The following is a 24114-nucleotide window of genomic DNA, read 5'->3' as shown; positions in this document are numbered from 1 at the left end:
AATCAAGAACGAGCTATGGACGTAATCTACTTAGATTTCAGCAAAGCTTTTGACACGGTTCCCCACAGGAGGCTCTTAAATAAACTGGAAGGGCTGAAGATAGGACCCGAAGTGGTGAACTGGATTAGGAACTGGTTGACGGACAGAAGCCAGAGGGTGGTGGTGAATGGAATTCGCTCGGAGGAGGGAAAGGTGAGTAGTGGTGTGCCTCAGGGATCGGTGCTGGGACCGATTCTGTTCAATATATTTGTGAGTGACATTGCCGAAGGGTTAGAAGGTAAAGTTTGCCTATTTGCGGATGATACTAAGATCTGCAACAGAGTGGACACCCGGGAGGGAGTGGGAAACATGAAAAAGGATCTGAGGAAGCTAGAAGAATGGTCTAAGGTTTGGCAATTAAAATTCAATGCGAAGAAATGCAAAGTGATGCACTTAGGGAATAGAAACCCTCGGGAGATGTATGTGTTAGGCGGGGAGAATCTGATGGGTATGGACGGGGAGAGGGATCTTGGGGTGATAGTATCTGAGGATCTGAAGGCAATGAAACAGTGTGACAAGGCGGTGGCCATAGCTAGAAGGTTGTTAGGCTGTATAGAGAGAGGTGTGACCAGCAGAAGAAAGGAGGTGTTGATGCCCCTGTATAAGTCGTTGATGAGGCCCCACCTAGAGTATTGTGTTCAGTTTTGGAGGCCGTACCTTGCGAAGGATGTAAAAAGAATTGAAGCGGTGCAAAGAAAAGCTACGAGAATGGTAAGGGATTTGCGTTACAAGACGTATGAGGAGAGACTTGATGACCTGAACATGTATACTCTGGAAGAAAGGAGAAACAGGGGTGATATGATACAGACGTTCAAATATTTGAAAAGTATTAATCCGCAAACGAACCTTTTCCGGAGGTGCGAAGGCAGTAGAACGAGAGGACATGAAATGAAATTGAAGGGGGGCAGACTCAAGAAAAATGTCAGGAAGTATTTTTTCATGGAGAGAGTAGTGGATGCTTGGAATGCCTTCCCGCGGGAGGTGACGGAAATGAAAACGATAACAGAATTCAAACACGCGTGGGATAAACATAAAGGAATCCTATTCAGAAGGAATGGATCCTAAGGAGCTTAGCCGAGATTGGGTGGCAGAGCCAGCCGGTGGTGGGAGGCGAGGATAGTGCTGGGCAGACTTATATGGTCTGTGCCAGAGCCAGTGGTGGGAGGCGGGGCTGGTGGTTGGGAGGCGGGGATAGTGCTGGACAGACTTATACGGTCTGTGCCCTGAAGAGGACAGGTACAAATCAAAGTAGGGTATACACAAAAAGTAGCACATATGAGTTTGTCTTGTTGGGCAGACTGGATGGACCATGCAGGTCTTTTCTGCCGTCATTTACTATGTATGTTACTATGTATGTTACTGTTAGTAATGTGCAATTTATCCCTAAAATCAGGTGTGGTACCGGAAGATTGGAGGGTGGCCAATGTAACGCCGATTTTTAAAAAGGGTTCCAGAGGAGATCTGGGAAATTATAGACCAGTGAGTCTGACGTCGGTCCTGGGAAAAAATGGTGGTGGCTATTATTAAGAATAAAATTACAGAGCACATACAAAAGCATGGGCTATTGAGACAAAGTCAGCACGGATTTAGTGAAGGGAAGTCTTGCCTCACAAATCTACTGCATTTTTCAAGGGGGTGAATAAACATGTGGACAAAGGGGAGCCGGTGGATATTGTATATCTAGATTTTCAGAAGGTGTCTGACAAAGTGCCTCATGGAAACTGGAGAGTCATGGGATCGGAGGCAGTGTATTATTATGGATTAAGAACTGGTTAAGTAGGGTTGAATGGTCATTATTCTCAATGGAGAAGGGTAGTTAGTGGGGTCCCTCAGGGGTCTGTGCTGGGACTGCTGCTTTTTTAACATATTATAAATGACCTTGAGATGGGAGTAACTAGTGAGGTAATTAAATTCGCAGATGACACAAAGTTATCCAGGGTTGTCTCATCACGGGAGGAGTGTGAAAGATTACAAGAGGACCTCGTGAGACTGGGGAATTGGGCGTCCAAATGGCAGATGAAGTTCAACGTTGACAAGTGCAAAGTGATGCATCTGGGAAGGAGGAACCCGAATTACAGCTATGTCATGCAAGGTTCCGCTTTAGGAGTTACGGACCAAGAAAGGGATCTGGGAGTCATCATGGATAGGACGTTGAAATCCTCAGCTCAATGTGCTGCGGCGGCTAAGAAGGCGAACAGAATGTTGAGTATTAGAAAAGGGATGGAAAACAAGCATGAGGATGTTATAATGCTGTTATATCGCTCCATGATGCGACGCACCTGGAGTATTGTGTTCAGTTCTGGTTGCCTCATCTCAAAAAAGATATAAAGGAATTGGAGAAGGTGCAGAGAAGGGCGACGAAAATGATAAAAGGGATGGGACGACTACCTTATGAGGAGAGGTTAAGAAGGCTAGGACTCTTTAGCCTAGAGAAAAGGCGGCTGAGGGGTGATATGGTAGAGGTCTACAAAATAATGAGTGGGGTAGAGCAGACAGATGTGAAGTGTTTGTTTACACTTTCTAACAATAATAGAACCAGGGGACACAAGATGAAATTAGAATGTGGTAGATTTAAAACAAATCGTAGAAAGATTTTCTTTACTCAGCGCGTGGTTAGACTCTGGAACTCATTACCGGAGAAGGTAGTGACGGCAGCTGGCCTTGCTGAGTTTAAAGGGGGTCTGGACAGATTCCTGAAGGAAAAGTCCATTGATCATTATTAAATTTTGGGTTTTTGCCAGGTTCTTGGGGCCTGGATTGGCCGCTGTCAGAGACAGAGTGCTGAGCTTGATGGACCTTTGGTCTTTTCCCAGCGTGGCAGTGCTTATGTACTTATGTATTTATGTAGGGCAGTGGAGGAGGGGAAACTGGCAGTGGCGCACGTATAGCTATGACTCTGCATGCGCCTTCATTTTGTTCACAGTCAAGTCGCTGGGCAGACAGTGGTGGGGCAAACCAGTGAATGAGGGACAGGGCAGAGAAAAGAAGCTAAGTTTGCAGTTCCTTCAGGGGCTGTGGAAGCCTAAGCTATGGCACATATGTGCCGTTTTTTTTTTAAATCTGTTTGGGGGAGAGACTGTTGCCCCTGTGCCCCCTCCTCCTAGCTACGCTTGTGATGCTCCACCATTTAGCTTTGAGGAAGCTCCCCCAATTGTAGAAACTTCCATCTGATGTTCTGATAAGATATGACTTTCCAATGAAGAAGAAGCTTACAGCATAGGTGTCCTGTTCAACAGGAACAGAGATCAAGACAAAATAGCACCAGGAACATTACTGTGCCCACCAAAATCAGCTTCAGTGCTGTAAAAACAAGTAATGCACGCACTGTCATAACAGATGAGGTAGTGTGGAGGTTAGAACAGTTGGTTTGTTATTTATGGGTTGCAGGTTTGAATCCCACTAGAAATACCTTTTCCTGGGGTCTATGTAAGATAGGCTGTTTTGGGTTTTTTTCAAACTCTGCACTGATTTTCAACTCTGATCGTGGGTTTAGCGTGGCAAATGTAATGACACAATCAGGCTTATTTTTGAAAGTGATCGCCAGCCATTTCCCGGCATAAATCGGGAGATGGCCGGCAATCTCTCAAAAGCGGCGAAATCGGTATAATTGAAAGCAGCTTTTTTGACAGCATCGCTGCTTTCCCGTTGCCTCACCGGTGAAAGTTCAAGGGGGCGTATTGGCGGTGTAGCAAAGGCGGGACATGGGCGGGCATGGGCGTGGCTACCAGAAGGCCGGCTTTCGCGGATAATGGAAAAAAAAAGCAGTGTTAATCAGTACTTCACCCCAACTGACCAGATGACCACCGGAGGGAATGGGGGATGACCTCCCCGTAATCCCCCAGTGGTCACCAACCCCCTTCCACACTAAAAACATACAAATAAAAACCTTTTTTTACCAGCCTGTATGCCAGCCTCAAATGTCATACCCAGCTCCCTGGCAGCAGTATGCAGGTCCCTGGAACAGTTTATGTTGGTTGCAGTGGACTTCAGGCAAGTGGACCCAGGCCCCCCTCCCCACCTGTTACACTTGTGGTGCTGAGCCCTCCAGCTCCCCCCCCCCCCAACCCACTGTACCCACATGAAGGTACCCCCTTCACCCTTAAGGGCTATGGTAATGGTGTAGAGTTGTGGGGAGTGGGTTTGGCGGGGATTTGGGGGGCTCAGCACCCAAGGTAGGGGAGCTATGCACCTGGGAGCTATTTGTGTATTTTAAAACATTTTTAGAAGTGCTCCCTAGGGTGCCTGGTTGCTGTCCTGGCATGTCAGGGGGACCAGTGCACTACAAATGCTGTCTCCTCCCATGACCAATTGCCTGAGATTTCGCCGGGTTTGAGATGGCCGGCATTTTTTTCCATTATCGCTGAAAAACAAAACCGGCGATCTCAAACCCGGCGAAATCCAAGGCATTTGGCCGGGCTAAATCATATATCGAAAAAAAGATGGCTGGCCATCTTTTTCGATAATACGGTTCCGGCCAGCTGTTGCGCCACCGCCAAAATAGATCGCCAGCGAATTATTTCGCCGGCCCCTCAATGACACTTAATTATTGTGACAATCTTCACAGGTGCTACAATTAGTGCTAAAGTGGATGTCATTTTGTCCTTAGGACTCCAGAAAGTGTGTTCAAGTGCTCTTCTGTGATTTGGTGATTTTTCTGTGTGCTGTGACCCAACCCTACACCCATTTCAATTACTCCAGCTGCTCCAGCTTCCTCCCTTCTCACCTATACCTTCTCCATTTCTGTCAATTCCCCACTTCCCACTACCTGCTCTTCCTATCCCCCTCCCTCACTCTGTATAACATCCCTGTATGCAAGTTGGTGTGCTTGTCTGTGTGTGAGTGTATCAGTATTGGTGTGTGTATTACTGTGTGTATTAGTAGTGGTATTAGTATTTGTATTAGTGTGTGTATGATGTGCTGCAGCCACTTGTCTTTGTTGTATCTCTGTCATTGTTGCTGTCCCATGGTTTGTGAGTGCATTTGTGAATGCAGCACAGAGTGATGGTAGAAGCTTTGTTGGGCTGGTTGATGATACGTAAGGGGCAAGCCCAACAGAGGAGAGGGATTGGGAGGGGGAGGGCGGATGAGGGCAGGTGCAGAGGATATATATGCCCAGTACCAGGTTTCTGTACCTAACAGATGAGCAGTGTGTAGCTTGGTTCAGATTTAATGAGACAACAGCACACTTGTGTGAGGAGCTGCAGGAGGACCTGGATGTACTGCATGGAGGAGGCATGCCCTACTGGTGCATGTGTGAGTCACCACAGCCCTGATCTTTCTGGCTAGTGGAACTTTCCAGACTCCACTAGGAGCTGCAGCAGGGATCAGCTAGCCAGCTGCCTCCTATAGTATCACCCATTTTCTGGAGACCTTCTTGAAAAGGGATACCATGTATATACGTTTCCCGATGCGTGAAGCTGAACAGCAGGAAACAATTACAGTTTTTTATGACATTGCTCATTTCCCTTCCATGCTTGGGGCCATTGATGGGACTCATGTGGCCCTCAAGCCACCTTCTGCCAATGAGGCTGAAAATTGCAATAGAAAGACATACCGCTCCATCAATGTGCAGGTTATCTGCAACGCAGCACTTGAGATGTCTATCAAACTATCCAGGATCATGACATGATTCCTATGTGCTGATACACTTGGGAATCCACGAGGCCTTCCAGAGTGGGGAAATCAGAGGCAGATGGCTAGTAGGTGAGAAGCATCCTACAACTCCTACACCCTTCTAATGATTGATCACATCTCTCTTTTTACTCCACAGATGTGTGGCCAGTATGGGCCCAGTGGTCTGGAAAATGACACTTGTAGGAACTGCCACCACATGACAAAAGGTGTGTGTACCTTAGCTAACCTCATCTCCACTCTCCTCAATACAGGTGGCCAGGGCTATCCCCTAAGGACATGGCTGATTTCCACGATCGTGAACCCCTAGAGGCTAAGAAGAGGTTTGATACAATAGGGAAGAAAGTGCTACCAGGGCAGTCATAAAGCGAACATTTTGGTTTCTCAAAAGATTCCACTGTCTCGATCGCTCTGGTGACAAGCTATTTATACATTCCCCCACCCCCACCCCCACCCCCAAGGTATGTGACATTATTACAGCCTGCTGCATGCTTCATAATCTGGCAATTTGCAGGGGGATGCCAGAGCCAGAACCAGAACCAGAGTAACAGGCCAGGTAGGAGAGTGAAAATGAATAGGACTAACCATAGCTGGGTGATCTGCCACCTCACCGGGCCCGACAAAGAGGCCAGCAAGTGAGAGAGAACCTTATCCAGACATAATTTTTGTGAAAAAGGTGAGAATATGTATTATATACAGGTGACAAATATGGACTTAATGTGACTCCAGCCTTCCCCACTTTCCTTCTCCCTCACAATGCTGTAAATGGAGGCAAATACAAATTATGACCCCAGCCTTCCCCTCCACCCCCACAGTGCTGTACATGGTGGCAAATACAAAATGTGACCCCAGCCTTTCCCCCATTCCCCCCACCCCCATAGTACTGGACAATCGGGCTGGGGTACTTACTGTGAAAAGTTTGGTGAGCGAATATAAACTCGTGTTGAAAATGTGAGATATTATGGGGTTTATGGAGTGGCCTCGTAGCCTAGTGGTTAGGGCTGTGGCCTAGACTCAGGGGGAACTGGGAAAAAATGAAGACACAAAGAAATGGCTAATGTACACTATAAACTAAAAGGGTGAGAGAAGGGGAGAAGAAGGGGCTGCGTTCCGTGGCAAAAGGCGGGATATAAATGATCTATAAATAAATAAATAAATAAGATCACTGTTAGTATGGGGCGGAAGGAGAGAGCTGCCTCAGGAGGGAGAGGAGCAGACAAGGATCCTGGGAGAGGTCTGAGCCTTGCAGATGATGAGTCAGGCGGCCCAGACCACATTCCACAACTCTTAGTCACCGTTCAACGGCCTCGAGTGTTGCCTCTATCTTTCCCAATACAGGTAGAGTTCCAGAAGCAGATGAAGGCAAGGTGCAACTGCAGTTGCCCCTGGATCTGGTTGAGTCTCAGCTCTCTGTATTGGAGAGGAAGAGGGTTGAGCCACAAGACCATTGCCCTCTTCTGTTGGCCAGCCCCTCCTGAGACCGGTCCATCTGCTCCCAGGGTGGCACATGGCATGGGCTCCAGGGCTAGCAGGATGAGGGGGAGGAGAAACAGTGAACAGGGAGGCAAGAGAGGTGTCCTCCTCATCCCCTTCAGTTTCATCATCCTCCTCCCCTTCAGTTTTCTCCTGGTCTACATCTTCATTTTCTTCCTCTGTTCTTTCTTCTCCATCCTCTTCATCCCCTTCATCCTTCTCCCTCTCGAGGGCTGGTCCTATAGCAGCAAGTCCAGTGACCCTTCTCTCCCCCTGCCCTGCCCTCCATCCACCCATTTCCAGCGACCCTCCTCTCCCCTGCCCTCCATCCACCCATGTCCAGCGACCCTTCTCTCCCCCTGCCCTCCCCTCCATCCACCCATGTCCAGCGACCCTCCTCTCCCCTGCCCTCCCCTCTCCTCCATCCACCCACGTCAAGCAACCCTCCTCTCTCCCCTGCCCCCTCCAGCAATCCATGTCCAGCGACTCTCCTCTCTCCCCTGCCCCCTCCAGCCACCCATGCCCAGCGACTCTCCTCTCTCCCCTGCCCCCCTCCAGCCACCCATGTCTAGTGACTCCCTTCTCTCCCCTGCCCCCCCTCCAGCCACCCATGCCCAGTGACTCTCGTCTCTCCCCTGCCCCCCCTCCAGCCACCCATGCCCAGCGACTCCCTTCACTCCCCTGCCCCCCTCCTCCAGCCACCCATGTCCAGCAACTCACTTCTCTCCCCTGTGCCCCCCCTCCAGCCACCGAGGTTGTCCAGAGGATGCTTCGGGGCAGGCAGGAAAGATCCCAAGTCTTTCCTGCCCGCTGCCAGCGCTGACTCTCCCCTGCTGCCGCCGAGACTTACAAGGGCGGCCTCCAAGACTTCAGCAGAAGTCTCGCGAGGCTGCCGCTGGAAGTCTTGGTGGCCATTTTTAAAGAGCGATCCGGCAGCGGGGGAGGGTCAGTGCTGGCAGCGGGCAGGCAAGACTGCCTGCCCTGAAGAATTTGCTGGACAAGGGAGGGGAGGGACCTGACCCTGTAGCTGGAGGGAGGGAGGGAGGAAGGAAGGAGAGCCGACTCGCCCTCAAGAACAACTGGCTCGCAAGTCGGTACAAAATTTAACAACCGGCTCTTGTAAGCCAGTGTGAGCCGGCTCCAGCACACCACTGGTTACGGTCATGCTCACCCTCAGCTGAAAATTTGACCATGACCTGTTCTAAGGTGGGCATTGTAGTCTGGGAGTTGACCAAGGGGATTAGGGACCAACCTTTGTCTATTGGTTAGACATTGGCACCTGGTGGCTGCCATAGAGATGAGCAAGAAGTGCCACTCATCTACCTCTTCAAGCAGATCCTGATGCACCAACCCTGGAGGTAGTCTCTGCAGTGCGGCCGCAGGTACCTGCCCCATTTGCACAGATCCTCCATCTATATAGAGACAAGGAGTGTGAAGAAAGAGGGAAGTTGAGTGCCAGATACATGTTAGATTTTTCATACATCTGTTTAACATGACATGCCAGCTCCTGCCTCCCCCTCCACCTCCATATCATAGTGAAGCATGCCATGCCAATGTCTGTATATATGCGTCATGGCATGGATAGAGAGGCTATTGTGACTGTCAGTCAGCATTAAACCTCATAGTATTTGCAGATTATGTAACACTAATTGTATTATTATTTGGCTTACCTACAATCTGACATGCATATGCTGCCTTTCTAGGGGATTAGTGGTGATACTGGCCCTATTGCAGGTGAAGTGGCTTGCACGACGTAGCTAAGTGTTTAGAGCACTATACTTATGTTTCTAGGGTGGTGAATTCAAATGCCATCACTGGTTCCTGCTCCCCTGAGCTGCTTGCATTTTGTACTTTCCTCCTCAGGGACATAGACTTTCCCCTTCTGAGGCATGATTACTCAAGCAAGGAGGTGGTAGAGTGCATAAATCACCAGACATCGTTCAAACCCCATCACTGGTTTCTGTTCTCCTCACAGACTTTCCCATCTTAAGAAGGATTCCTAAGCAGGGGAGTAAGTAGTCTTGTGTTTTGAACATTTTGCACTGGTCCAGACTCAGGTAACCACTACAATCCTGAACTATACTTGTGCACAGTACTTTGAACACTTTTAATACTTACATCTCTGGGGAAGGAGGCTTGTGAATTGTAGACAGCTGTCGGTCTCTCCCAAGCGCTCCTATATTGGTGATAGGATCTCCTATGGCCTGGTATTATGAAGTAGCGCTTCTCCATCTGGAGAAACAGTTGGCCAGAACCTCAGTGTCTCCAGCAGAGAAACTTGACTGTCTTCTTTTAGAAGCCATGCTTCCAAATGTCTCTACATGCATGATGTTGCGACATCAATATGCGCCAATGTCATGACATCAGTATGTGCTGATGGCATATCGGCATGGATCACTTTCTATATAGTGCGTGGATATTATACATAGTACAGAATGACTAATTACTACATCGATTTACATAGCTGCTATAATAAGTGTGTTCATATGTTGTACTATGTTTCTGGTGATATATAAAAGACCCTTTATGCTTTGTCCTTCCCCTACATCAGTCCAAAATCCTGGAATGTTCTGCCTAAACCACTTAAAGAGCTCGCCGACCACCAACTATTTAAGAAGTCCTTAAAAACATTTTTATTCGACAAGGTTTATTCCGCTGGCAACTCCAATGTCTAACCTCTTTCGCTTGTTGGCTCTTCACCCCTGACATTTAGCCCGTGTCATCTCATGTACCTTCCCCTCCTGTCACATTCCAATTCTGTGCCATCAATGTATTGTATTGTATTGTTTCCTCTTGATTTAATGTAAGCCGCATTGTGCCTGCTCATGTGGGAAAATGTGGGGTAAAAATGCACCAAAAATAAATAAAATAAAAATAAATATATGTCAGTTTTGGTGTGTGCTGTGACCAAATCCCATATCCATTTCAATTATCTTCTATCCCTGCTGTTACTGCTTCCTCCCTTCTCACCTATATCTGTTGTACATCTGTCCTTTCCTCCCTCCCTTCCCACTATCCCTCAACTTCCCCTATCCCCCTCCCCCACCTTGTACACCATCCCTGTATGCAAGTTGGTGTGTTTGTCTGTGTGTGGGTGTCTCAGTCTCGATGTGCATATTAGTATGGGTATGAGTGGTGTGGGGGAGGGAGGGGGCGGCTGCAGCCACTTGTGTTTGTCTTTGCTGGCTCCCTCTCCGCTACAACAGTGCCCAAAGTGGTACCCCAGGCAGTAAAAGAGAACATTTGCACTCCTGAAGACCATATTCCACTGTCTCAAGTGATCTGGGGGTGAGCATTTGACAAGGGTTGGCAACTACATCCAGATATGGCTAACAGGGTGGATCCAGTTCTGGCCTTACCCCATTGTGGGAGCAAAAGGCCCTGCAGGAGGCACTATTTAGCAATATGAACCTGACTTTAAAGATACAGACTCAGGCCAATTTCATCTCTCATGCTAAGGCTTGTTGCTTCAATAGGCCTCAAGCCTATGTGCAGTGAAAAGGACATTGCTAAATACAGCCAAGGCTGTATCTGAGTGAAAACAGTTTCAACAACTTTGTTTACAAAACTGTGCTTTCATAGTCAGAACAACTCTGCTCCTGCGCCTCTGGCCCAGTGTTTTGGGTTCCCTAAATCACAACATTGGAAATCCCCAATTTGTTATTCTAGACTATAAGGCTCGTCTTGCCCAAGAAAAGGGTATAAGAAGCCTCTGCACAAACATGATGTTATCTTGGTATTATCTGAAGCAGCAAGCCGGTCGGTCGGTCGTATCATGAAGACATTCTAAGCCTGTAAAACCCGGCCCTGCTGTCTGCTTTTCCTGCTTGCTGTCTGCATAGTCCTGTCTGCTCCAGTAGACACCATCCAGAGAAAGAGAGAGACCATCTGACGACCTCGTCCCTTATGGCTTGCTGTCTGCACCTAACTGCTGTCTAACAATCCCTACTCCAGCTTCTGTATCCTCCCAAGAGATTCAACAGCTCCCTGACTTCCTCTACATCCAGTGTCCATGACAGTGAAAAAGCCTTTCATCATGGTCAGATCGTAACTGTTTGTTTTGCATAATGCCTTTGGTAGTTATGAGTCCTAATCAGTTTAGGACCAGGGTACCTAGTGTGTGTTACCTTTAGCTTAGCTTGACAGGTACTTAAATGCTCATTAATTTACCATCATTTTCGGTAATTCAGCATAAGTGCATTATCTTTGATATTTACTACTATTATTATTGCTGCAAATACTAATAATTAACTTTTATATTTTTATAATATCTGAGCCTTGTGTCAGTCTTTATTAGTATTTTTTAAGCTATAAGAATTTGGGTTTGCACTTAGTGAGATAACTCATTATATCTTATCTAATTACCAGATTGCTACTTTCATATTTTTCCACTAAGAGTGTCATATTTGTACTAAGAGTAGTCATCCCCTATGCCTGATCTCTACCTGAGATTACATAATTTTAGAAATTTCTCTACACCATAGGATGCATGGAGTGGTGGATCTGATTTCACAACTTGATTCCTAAGAAAAACAAAGTTACAAGTCCCAAGACTGGCTCCACCCTGTCGGCCAAATCTGGATCTAGTCAGCAAGACTAATGTGGACAGGCCAGCCAGGGTCTATAAGATCTTCACTGCCTGCTGCACTCTGCACAATTTTGCTATTCTAAGGCATATGCCAAAACCAGAGAAACAAGCCAGGGAGAAGGAAAGCAACAGAGAGGATAAGAGGCCCAAGTTACACCTTGTGAGGAGCAAAGAAACTACAAAGCCCAGAAGGCAGTGCAGCACCAGAGAAATTTGGAACTAAGAAACTACAAAGCCCTGAAGGCAGTGCAACATCAGAGAAACCAGGAACTAAGAAACTACAAGGCCCAGAAGGCAGTGCAGCAACAGCAGAGGGATCAGGTGAAGGGAGAGGATTCTATGCAAGAAAGGGAGGAGCTGGGGGTTGATTGGGAAATGGAATCAGATGTGGGAGGGGAGGAGCCCCTAGATCGAGAGGAAGGGAAGAGAATGGAACTAGAGAAGGTGGAAGAAGGAGAGAATGAGGAGGAAATGGAAGTACTGGTGGAGGGCTCTTAAAGTGAGTTATGAACTGAACATGAGAGAGTGAATGAAGACTTGGTGGATTGACCCAGTGGGTGGATGTCAGGAGGATTTGTGCTGACAAATGAGGGAGGTGGGTCATTAGGTCTAAGAGTGAGAAAGTGATTTAGACCATATTGCTGTTAAGCTGAACTGTATTGAAAGCAGTGCTAAATTGAACGGTGTTGAAAAGCAGTGCTAAGCTGAATGGTGTTGAAAAGCAGTGCTAATTGAACTGTATTGAAAGCAGTGCTAAATTGAACTGTGTTTAAAAGTTGGACTATTCCGGGTAGAGGGAAGATCTGGAAAGACTTAAAGAAGAGTAGTTGTATTAAGGAGATAATAAAGCACTTCTAGTGAATCTCCTGTTTTCCTGAGACAGATTGCAGACCTTTAACCCTGGGAATGGATGGTGTGCAATGCTGAGAAGGAAGAGACTGTGAAGGAGTGGTGAGGATACAGTGAGTGATCCTGACAACCTGCATGACCTCCCACCTCCCTAGGCACACTGGAGAGGCCAGCAAGTCTACAACAACCTTAGCGAGGCACATTTTTAATACAAAAGGTGAGTAAATTTATTTAACACTAGTAAAAGAGGCCCGTTTCAGAGCAAATGAAACGGGCGCTAGCAAGGTGTTCGTCGCCAACACCCCTCCCTCCCTGGCCAACCCATTCATTATTCTTCCATTGCTCCGCCCCAACGTCATGACGTTTGATGCGAGGGCGGGGCCCGGAGCGATTCCCCCCCCCCCCCCGCCTCCCTGCCTCCCTCCCTGCCAACCCCTTCGTTGTTCTGCCATTGCTCCACCCTCGAGGGCGGGGCCCGGAGCGATTTTGGTGGCTTCACCACCACGAACCTTCGAACCTTTTTGAAGGAAGTCAGGGCTTGGCTTCACTGACGTCAGTGTCCTCAGAACGTTGAGGGTGAGTTTTATTATAGTAGATAAGTGATACAAAGTAAAACCCCACTTCCCCCACAATACTGTACATGTGTGAAACCTCCCTGTGGATTTAGTGTAACCCACATATATTAGACTGCAGTAATCAATCCTGGACAAAAGCAGAGTACTGATAGAATTGAAAAATGAACTTGCAGAACTACTGTTAGTAACATGTAATTTATCTTTAAAATCAAGCATGGTACTGGAAGATTAGAGGGTGATCTATGTAACACCGATTTTTTAAAAGGGTTCCAGAGGTGATCCTGGAAATTACAGACACGTGAGCCTAATGTCAGTGCAGTACAGAATATTATAAAGAACAAAATTACAAAGAATATACATTAGTATGGATTGATGAGACAAAGCCAACATGGATTTAATCAAGGGAAATCTTGCCTCACCGAACTACTACTACATTTCTTTGAAAGGGTGAACATGTGGATAAAGGTGCGCTGGTCGATACTGTGTATCTGGATTTTCAAAAGGCATTGGCAAAGTACATCATGAAAGACTCCAGAGGAAATTGGAAAGTCAGGGGATAGGAGGTAGTGTTCTATTGTGGAGTAAAAACTGGTTAAAAGATAGAAAACAGAGAGTAGGGTCAGTATTCTCAAAGGAGAAGGATAGATAGTGGGGTTCCCCAGGGGTCTGTGCTGGGACCGTTGCTTTTTAACATGTTTATAAATGATCTACAGATGGGAGTAACTACTGAGGTAATTAAATTTGCGGACAACATAAAGTTATTCAAAGTTGTTAAATCGCAAGAGGATTGTGAAAATTACAAGAGGACCTTACAAGACTGGGAGACTGGGCATGCATATGGAAGATGACTTTTAATGTGAGCAAGTGCAAATTGATGCATGTAGAAAAGAGGAACCCAAACCATAGTTACCTGATGCAAGGTTCTACATTAGGAGTCACTGCCCAGGAAAACGATCTAGGTGTCATCGTTGATATGTTGAAACCCTTTGCTGAACATGCAGCAGCGGCTAAGAAAGCAAATAGAATGTTAGGAATTATTAGGAAAGGAATGGAAACCAAAACTGAGAATGTTATAATGCCTTTGTACTTCTCCACATTGCGACCGCACCTCGATTACTACGTACAATTCTGGTCACCGCATCTCAAAAAAGATATAGTGGAATTAGAAAAGGTAAAGAGGAGGGCGATGAAAATGATAAAGGGGATGGGATGACTTCCCTATGAGGAAAGACTAAAGTGGCTAGGGCTCTTCAACTTGGAGAAGAGATGGCTGAAGGAAGATATGATAGAAGTCTATAAAATACTCAGTGGAGTGGAACAGGTAGATGTGAATAGCTTGTTTACTCTTTTCAAAAATACTTTTTTCTTCACTCAACTTGTAATTAAACTCTGGAATTCGTTGCCAAAGAATGTGGTAAAGGGGTAAGCTTAGCGTGGCTTAAAAAATGTTTGGATGGCTTCCTAAAGGAAAAGTCCATACACCCTTATTAAAATGACTTGGGGAAAATCCACTGCTTGTTTCTGGGATAAGCAGCATAAAATGTATTGAACTTTTTTGGGATCTTGCCAGGTATTTCTGACCTGTATTGGCCACTGTTGGAAACAGAGTGCTGGGCTTGATGGACTTTTGGTCTATCCCAATGTGGCAATACTTCAACAAGAAATTAAACTCTGGCATTCATTGCCAGAGAATGCAGTAAAAGCAGTTAGATTAGCAGGGTTTAAAAAAGGTTTGGATAATTTCCTGAAAGAAAAGTCCATAAGTCATTATTAAGATGGACTTGGGAAAATCCACTGCATATTTAAGGATAAGCAGCATAAAATCTGTTTTACTGTTCTGGGATCTTGCTAGGTACTTGTGACCTGGATTGGACACTGTTGGAAACAGGATACTGGGCTTGATGGACCTTCGGTCTGTCCCAGTATGACAACGCTTATCTTCTTATGTTCTTATAGGAGAATGAAAGTAGGGCATGGGGATTATAACATTTTTGGCAGATAATATTCTGTTTACCCCGACAGATTCTAGGCAATCCTTGAATTCCACTATGGCTGAATTGCAGACCTTTGGGGCAGTCTCTGGTTTCAAAGCAAATATGACCAAATCTGAGATTTTAAACATTAATGTTGGAGAGGTTGAGATAATTATCCTCAGCTGGATGTTCCCTTTTAAATGAGCAAAGGGACAGGTTCGATATTTGGGGGTTCACGTGAATTATGGTACTCTATTAGATCAGCTTAATAAAGATTTAGAACACTGGTCCAAATTTCCTAGGTGGGAAGAATAACAGCTTTTAAAATAATGACTCTCTGCAAGGATTTGTCTGTATATTTCAGACCTTATCAATAGGGGTCCCCAATCAGATACTCTCTAGAATTCACAGGAAGAATTTTGCATCTATAAGGCTAAAGTGTTCTGCCAGATCTCTCGAGAAGTCATGTTCCTGAGTTGGGAAGAGGGAGGCATGATGGTACCAAATTTTAAATATTATTATGAGGCAGCCCAATTAAGAGATATCTTTGACTGGCATTGGCCAGATCTCAATGGGTCCAAATTGAACAGGACATAGAGAGAGTAAATAGTATGAGAGAATGGAGGCGGAGGTATGAATTAGAACTTAGCACGAACATCCTTTATGAGATTAACTCACCATTTTTGGAAGAAATATAAAAACTTGCTCTTAGGGGGAAGACTTACTCTAGGTTAGCTCCTCTATGGAATAGCTAGGTGCTTCCTTGCAAATTAAATCAATGTATTAGTAGAGATTGGAAACCCAAAGTGTTACACTGGATAGCGTAATTATCTCATCAGGGAACACTCCTCACTTTCCAAGAACTGGAAGATTTATTCCACGTAGAGAGGAAAACTGTATATTATATACAATTAAAATGTTAGCCGCCCAATATTCAAAGCGATTCAGCCATACAGGAGGGCCTCCTACCTGGTTAGATAACTATTTCCTACTTACCTCTGATATTGAGTGGTACTTAACCAGACAGTGCCACTGAAATCAGCTCTAACTGCTCCTTTATTGTTCAGTTAGTGCCAGAGCTGTCCATGGGTACAGCTGGTATTTAACTGGTTAGCGACGATATTCACATCACTAACCGGTTAAGTAAATGGATAAAGTTAGGAAAACAAAAAGGCTGCCCTAACTTATGCATAAGATAGATTTGAATACCAAAGAAGCAGTGCATGCAAATCTATTTAATGTATACACATTGTGGACATCCTGAAATCCTGAATGGCTGGGTGTACCCCAAGGACTGGGTTGAGAAGCACTGGCCTAAGAGATTCTTGGGTCCCTATGCTTTCCCCCCTCTAATCATGATCCCCCTTCCCTCCCCCCAGAAACCAGTAAGCAGAATACCAGGCATCCCCACCCAGGCCTATCTTTTCATTCCTTGGTGATCATGATTAGAGGGGCGAAAGCATAGGGACCCAAGAATCTCTTAGGATGTTTTGGTTCTCCTGGAAAGATGTTTAGAAAAGGAGACCAATAGGGCTGCTGCGCTTCATTCAAGAGAGCTTGGGACAAGTACATAGGATCTCTAAGGGCATGGATGGCATAGACAAGAAGCGCTGGATAGGCAATATGATCTTTATCTGCCTGTATTTTTCTCTGTTTCTATGTTTGTGTTTGAGCAGGATAAGGACAGGGAGGCCAATATTCAGACCACGGGAATCAGACCAGTTAACTCCCGTGGTCAGCGCTGAGCCTGAATATTCAGTGCTGGGACGTTTCCAGTAACCGGGATTGAATATCTGGTTTATTTTTGGCTGGTTTAAAGATAATGTAGGCTGGAACTGAGGTAAGGCAGACTTGGCTGGAACAAGGCAAGGTGGATTTGGCTGGAGCTGGAGACAGGTAGGGCTGGAGCTGGAGATGGCTGTAGCTGGAGATGGACTTGGCTGTAGCTAGAGACAAGCAGGGCTGGAACTGGAGACAGGCAGGGCTGGAGCTGGAAACAGGCAGAGCAGGATCCTGGCAAGGCAGCAACTAGGAAAAACGACCCATTGTGAAGGCAGTCAGTGGCAGGCCTTATTGCTCTGAAATAGGCCGGAAGGGCCTGACATCAGCAAGGAGTGCCACAGCTGAACTCCCATCATGGGAATACAAAGGCATCGCCCCTTGAGCTCATACTTGCGTAGGCGACCCCACCACCCGGCAGGGCTGAGCTGGCCTATGCCACCCATGAAGTGCCCCAGAGTGGTGCCATCAGCATCCCACTCCAGCGAGGAATGAAGAGGGATGTTGAGGGATGCCGCAATCCTCTGCCCCAGAGTCCTGAGGCCAGTCCACTGCCCGGGCCTCACAGTACGGCCAAGGCCATGACACCCTAAAATTTAACACAGGGCCATGGCTGGGCTTTAGCACTGAATTCCTAGATTTGTGGAGATTGCTAACGCACAGTCAGTTAAGTATAATATTCAGCACTTAACTGGTTATGGGACACTGCATAAAGATAGGACTGACTTTTATACAGTCCTATTCATGCAGTTACCTTGGCCAGTTAAGTACTGAATATCAACACATAACCAACCAAGTGCTGACTCCAACCCCTGGAACACCCCCAAAATAGCAGGTTTTGAGAGAGTGCTAACCAGTTAAGTGCCGCTGAAAATGACTGGTTAGCCCCGCACACACAATTTAACCAGCCAGAGATCATTTCTGGCTGCTTAAATCACTTTGAATATCAACTCAATTGATTTTCCTGATGTCTGTAAAACAAGGTAGAAATAAGAAATTTCTGTCTACTGCCCAAGAGGCAAGAGAACCTCGGGATGCAAAATTTTATTAAATTTCCTTGTAAATGTCTTGTGATGTATGAGGCTAAGAAGCATGTCTTTTGAAGTGTTCCATTTCTTAATTTCTCACAGAAAAGAAGAGGGCATCTGGTACAAATACAGGGGGAGATGGGGCTGGAAGATAGGTACTTTGGATTGTAAAATGAACCATCTGATAGTGCACGTATTTAAGTTTGAGACAATCATCAGGTTGTTACTTTGATAATTCCTCTGAAAATTCTCCTCTTTTTTTTTTTTCTTTCTTGGTGCTCCTCTTTGCTTTTGACCTAGATGGACCACATGAATTACGATATATTTTCTCAATGCTTTTCCTTCATGGTTCTGCTTTTTTTGTCAAGTGGTCGTATGTTTATTCAACTGTAATTGTTTGAGTGTATTTTGCTTTAAAAAAATGCTACCTCCTTGAGGACACTGTAGGGGAGGTATTGATCTTGGGGGTACGTGATGGGAGGAGTTTGAGGTGGCATTAAGTTGTCTATAATTTTTAGCTGTAATATTCTACTTCAGGTATGCTGAAGGTATCCCATCCCCCATCTTTCTTTACTATCAACCTCATGAAGGAATTTCTGGCTGATCACAGACTCTGATGGATCCTCCTGTTGCTAGGGCAACAGCTTCCTGGTATACCTTGTTGCAAATGTAATTTACTGAGAATAAGTGTGGCAAGGACACCAATTGCAAACCTCCAGCACTTATTTTATTTATTTATTGCATTTATATCCCACATTTTCCCACCTATTTGCAGGCTCAACGTGGCTTACATAGTTTAGTTATGATATTGTCATTCCAGGATATCAGATACAATTAGTAATGTGTAGAGATTAAGTAAGGGGAAGAAGAAGGAAGTGATTGGGCGGGTAAGTTTAGAAGGTGGACTTTCATAACTGGATGGATTGGTGAGGTGGATTGTTGGGGCTATAGGTTCTCTTTGTAGGCCTTGTTGAAGAAATATGTCTTCAGAGATTTGCGAAAGTTAGTTATTTCCTCAATTGTTTTCAGGTCTGTGGGTAATGCATTCCATAACTGTGTGCTCATGTAAGAGAAGGTAGTGGCATACATAAGCTTGTATTTTAGACCTTTACAGCTGGGGAAGTGCAGATTGAGAAATTTGTGGGACGATTTTGTGGCGTTTCTGGGAGGTAGGTCCACAAGGTTTAGCGTGTAGATTGGGGCGTCTGCATGAATGATTTTGTGTATAATCATGCAGATCTTGAACGCAATGCGTTCCTTAAGTGGGAGCCAGTGAAGTTTCTCTCTTCGGGGTTTTGCACTTTCATATTTAGTTTTTCCAAATAAGAGTCTGGCGGCAGTATTCTGGGCTGTTTGGAGTTTTTTGATAGTCTGTTCTTTGCAGCCAGCATACAGTGCATTGCAGTAGTCCAGGTGGCTTATTACCATTGACTGTACCAGGGTTCGGAAGACGTGTCTTGGGAAGAAAGGTTTTACTCTTGAGTTTCCACATGGAGTGGAACATCTTTTTCGTCGTGTTCTTCACGTGGGTATCGAGAGTGAGGTTTCGATCAATGGTAACTCCAAGAATTTTCAAGTTTTGTGTTCTCTTCCTGTTTCAGTATGGTGTGTTTATGGTGGAGAAGTTTTTTGTGTTATGTTGTGAGGTGAGTACAAGACATTGTGTTTTTTCTGCGTTAAGTTTTAGTTGGAATGCATCTGCCCAGGTGTGCATGATGTGGAAGGCTTGGTTGATCTCGTTGATTTCATTTAGATCATGTTTGAACGGGATATAAATTGTGACATCGTCTGCATATATGTAAGGGTTGAGGTTTTGATTGGCTAGAAGTTTGGCTAAAGGTATCATTAGGTTGAATAAGGTTGGTGAGAGGGGGGATCCTTGGGGGACTCCACATTCAGGTATCCATGGGGGTGATCTATCCACGTTCATTGTTACTTGGTATGATCTTGTGGTCAGGAATCCTTTGAACCATTTGAGAACTGTACCTCCTATTCCGAAGTATTCTAGAATATGTAATAGTATTCCATGATTAACCATGTCAAAGGCACTGGACATGTCAAATTGTAGGAGGAGTATGTTGTTGCCAGTTGCAATTGCTTGTTTGAATGAGTTCATTGCGGACACTAGAACCGTTTCAGTGCTGTGATTTGACCGAAATCCTGATTGAGACTCATGCAGAATTGAGTGTTTATTTAGGTATTCAGTAAGTTGTTTCGTCACTATACCCTCCATGAGTTTGGTTATGAGCGGAATAGATGCTACTGGGTGATAGTTAGTTAGGTCCATAGAGCTTTTCTTAGCATCTCTTGGAAGCGGGGTAAGTAGGATGTTTCCTTTATCCGTGGGAAAGAGCCCATTTTGCAGCCTGTGATTTACATGGTTCGTGAGGTCTGTTTTAAATTGTTTGGGTGCAGATCTTATTAGACCCAGTTAGAAGTCTCCAGCACATATGCAGTAGCTATGATTGGTCCAGGGTAGAGGAGAAGTGAATGCTCACCACAGCCTATAAAAGTACTCTGCAAAGAAACTCTGAAAAGCTAGCCATGCTGGTAAGAGAGTTTCATACCTTTCCCATGGTCTATTTTTCCCCGAAAGAGGTACTCCCCCCCCTCGTAAAAACTAATTCTCTATAGCTAAGAATCTTTCTTTCTTTCTTTCTTTCTCTCTGTTCTATGACCTTTGTATGACAATGAGGAATAAAACTTTCCTTCCTATTGTTATAGGCTCTGTTCTGTAAAACTACTAATGCCAAGGGCCAATAATATTTCTTGTGCTATTGCTAGTGAGAAATAAAGATTCCTTTTCTTCTTCTAACTTAGCCTGAGTTTTTTTTTTATAAGAATAGCAACCAAACGCAGCCTAGTACAAAGTGCAGCCACCATATTAGCAATCACAACAAATAGTGCGTGGAACTGTCTCACATGCTAGCTTTTGGTGCCAGCTGTACCCGATTACTGCCCCAGCCCATCATTACTTGTGCTAAGCATCAAGTCTGGGATTTTTACTGTGCTGCCAAGTTTTAGCATGTGGTAGCCATTAATGTGGGTTTTTGCTAACTGCTACCACATGCTAGCTGCTTAGCATGGTTTAGTAAACAGGCTCCTAAGAGTCATACAGATTGTGATTAAGTGAACATAGTTAAAGAAATCCATATTTTACCACAAATAATACTAATATCAGATATTTTACCCTGGGAAATCTCTGTCTTTGTTTATAAGTAGTTATTTCTGTAAGTTCTTACCCCTCCCCAGTTGAGAGTGCGAGCAAGGTCATTCCCAGTACCCAGAGGGAGTACTGCCACAGGAGGCTGAGGGCTGAGGTGTAATTCATCCAGGACAGAAAGAATCCAGCCCACCTACAAAAGAAAACACAGAATAAAGAAACCACACAACAAAGGGATGAAAGGAAGAGTGTGTAGAGCAGAGGTTTTCAATCCAGACCTTGGGGCATACCCAGCTAGTTGGGGCTTTCAGGATATCCCCCCATTGACTTCAATGTAATTATGTTCCAACTATTAATGGGGATATCCTGAAAACCCCGACTGGCTACGTGTGCCCCAAGACCTTGGCTGAAAACCTCTGATGTAGGGAGTTAATGAGAGGAAGAAGGAACAGATGAGATAAGGAATCAAATAAAAGACAAAAAAAAAAGGGGGATCCAGTGTGATGAAAGAAATGGAGCAAAATGGGAAATAAGTCACAAAGAGAAACATAGAAACAGAAAATAAAGACCATATGATCTATCTAGTCTGCCCAACTATCTCTTCCTCTCCCTAAGAGATCCTATGTGCTTGGCCCATACTGCCTTGAATTCAGTTGCAGTCTTTATCTCTACCTCCTCCACTGGGAGGCCATTCCACATATCCACTACTTTTTCTATGAAGTATTTCCTTAGATTATTCCTAAATTTATTTAATTTCAACTTAATCCTAAGCTTCCTTGTTCCACAGCATCCTTTCAATTGAAAGAGACTTACCTCCTGTGCATTTATGCCATGGAGGTATTTATCATTTCCCATCTGCTGCCTTTCCCCCCCCCCCCCCCACGTATAAATATTGAGGTATTTAAGTTTGTCCCCATATGGTTTATGATGAAGACCACTGACCATTTTAGTAGCACCCCTCTGGCAGGAGCATCCCAAGCCAGAATTGTGCCCTATGCCACACTCCCCCCCTAGTGCCCCACCCACTATACTGCAGTCAATTCAGGGGAGACAATGGGTGGGGAGTGATTTTTGTGCCCTGTCTCCCTTGTGCCCTGTTCAGCTGCACCACTCACAAAGCCCTTGCAGTGGTCCTGCCCTCTGGACCAACTCCATCCTGTTTATATCTTTATGAAGGTATTGTCTCCAGAATTCTACACTGTACTCTAAATGTGGTCTCAGAGACTTATACAGAGGCACTTTTTCCTGCTGGCAACTTCTCTCCCTAAGCACCCAAGCATCGTTCTGGCGTTTGCCATCACCTCTACCTGTATGGCCACCTTAGCATCATCAGACACTATCATCTCAAGTCCTGTTCTTCTTTTATGTATGGAAATACTTCAAACTCTATACTGTACAGGGCCGTGCCTAGGGTCTCCGGCGCCCCCCTGCAGTTGGCCCTGCCAGCGCGCCCCCCCCGAAAACGATCGCTACACTACCCGCCATCTTCTCCCCAGATCCTTTTCCTTTTTGTTTAAATTTACCTCTCCGGTGCGTGGCAGCATAGCGTTAGTGAAAAGGAGGCGGCGCTCCCCCGCCCCGACGTGTCTTCTTCCCTTCGCTCAGTGTCCCGCCTTCTTCTGACGTCATTTCTGACGTCAGAAGAAGGTGGAACTGAGCGAAGGGAAGAGACTGACACGTCGGGGCGGGGGAGTGCCGCCTCCTCACTAACGCTACGCTGCCACGCGCCGGAGAGGTAAATTTAAACAAAAAAAAGAGGACAAGGATCTGGGGAGAAGAGGGCGAGGTAAACATGGTGCGGCGCCATGCTTACCTCGCTTACCGTGTCGGCACGGCCCTGATACTGTACTACTCTCTCAGATTTTTGCAGCTCAAATTAATTTACCCTGCATTTTTTAGCATTAAATCTTAGCTGCCATATTCTAGACCATTCTTCAAACTTTGATAGATCTCTCCTCATGCTATCCATACCATCAGGGCTGTCTACTGTATTACAGTTTGGTATCATCCACAAAGAAGAAAATTTTGCCAGCGAGCCCTTCTGCAATATCGCTCATTAAAATGTTAAAAAGAGCCAGTAGTAACATCCCTTTACTCAGAGTGAACGTTTTTTTTTTTTTACCACTATCCTCTGTTGCCTTCCATTCAACCAGATTCAAACCCAGTCAGTCACCTTAGGACCCATACTGAGGGCAATCAGTTTATTTATGTCACCTGTTCAGAACCATGTCAAAGGTTTTGTTAAAACCTAAGAACATCATATTTAGTTCTGTTCTTAAATCCAACTGTCTGGTCACTCAGTCAATTAAATTAATTAGATTTGTAAAACATACCCTAGTAAAAACATGCTGCCTCAGGATTCCAGAAACCTCACTATCCTCTGTTTTACATAGTAATATAGTAGATGATGACAGATAAAACCTACACAGTCTATCCACTTTTCCCAATAAGGCAGCCAGAGCTGCACCCACCAGTCTATGCAGGTTACATTCTTTCATGATCAAATACTGGCATCACAAACAGGGAAGTCAGCAAATTGCCACAATGTCAACCACAATTAGATAGTGCACTGGAGATGAGGGCACTGACTTTGCCTATGCTTGATAAGATTCACTTGGATTTTGATAGAGGAGATACATTCTTTCTGGTTATGCTGAATATGGCTGCCTCGTTCAATACAGATAATGTGAGTGGTCTCACATTTTGTTCATAATACTCCAATATTACAAGACTTGCATTGGTTACCTGTTGTAACACCTGGTTAGGTTGGGAATTAAAAACTAGGATAAAAGGCCCATTTCTGAAACCAATGAAACGGGCGCTAGCAAGGTATTGCCTTTCTGCAATTAATATTGTGAAAGGGATTGTAAGGCTAAATGTGTTCTCACTCTCCCTCCCTCCCTCCGAGTTGCAGGGCTGTGTCCCCCCTCCCTCCCTCCGAGTTCGAGGGTGGTCCCCTTCCTCCAAGTTGCAGGGTCCCCCTTCACTGCAAGTTGAAGGGGTCCCCCTCCCTCCA

At 45.4% G+C, this 24114-nt stretch overlaps 1 protein-coding gene across 1 annotated transcript in view; it reads right to left on the bottom strand.

The window, feature by feature from the left end:
• The window catches only part of DGKI (diacylglycerol kinase iota), a 1705262-nt gene that overhangs the window by 851127 nt on the left and 830021 nt on the right, over positions 1-24114 (bottom strand). Inside the window, 1 exon segment of the mRNA XM_030215620.1 lies at positions 21178-21291. Coding sequence (XP_030071480.1) covers positions 21178-21291 — 114 coding nt within the window.

Source organism: Microcaecilia unicolor, chromosome 10 (genome assembly GCF_901765095.1).
Source record: "Microcaecilia unicolor chromosome 10, aMicUni1.1, whole genome shotgun sequence".
Classification (NCBI taxonomy): domain Eukaryota; kingdom Metazoa; phylum Chordata; class Amphibia; order Gymnophiona; family Siphonopidae; genus Microcaecilia; species Microcaecilia unicolor.
Note: the sequence above shows the minus strand (reverse complement) of the source record. Positions and strands in the feature narration are given on the sequence as shown.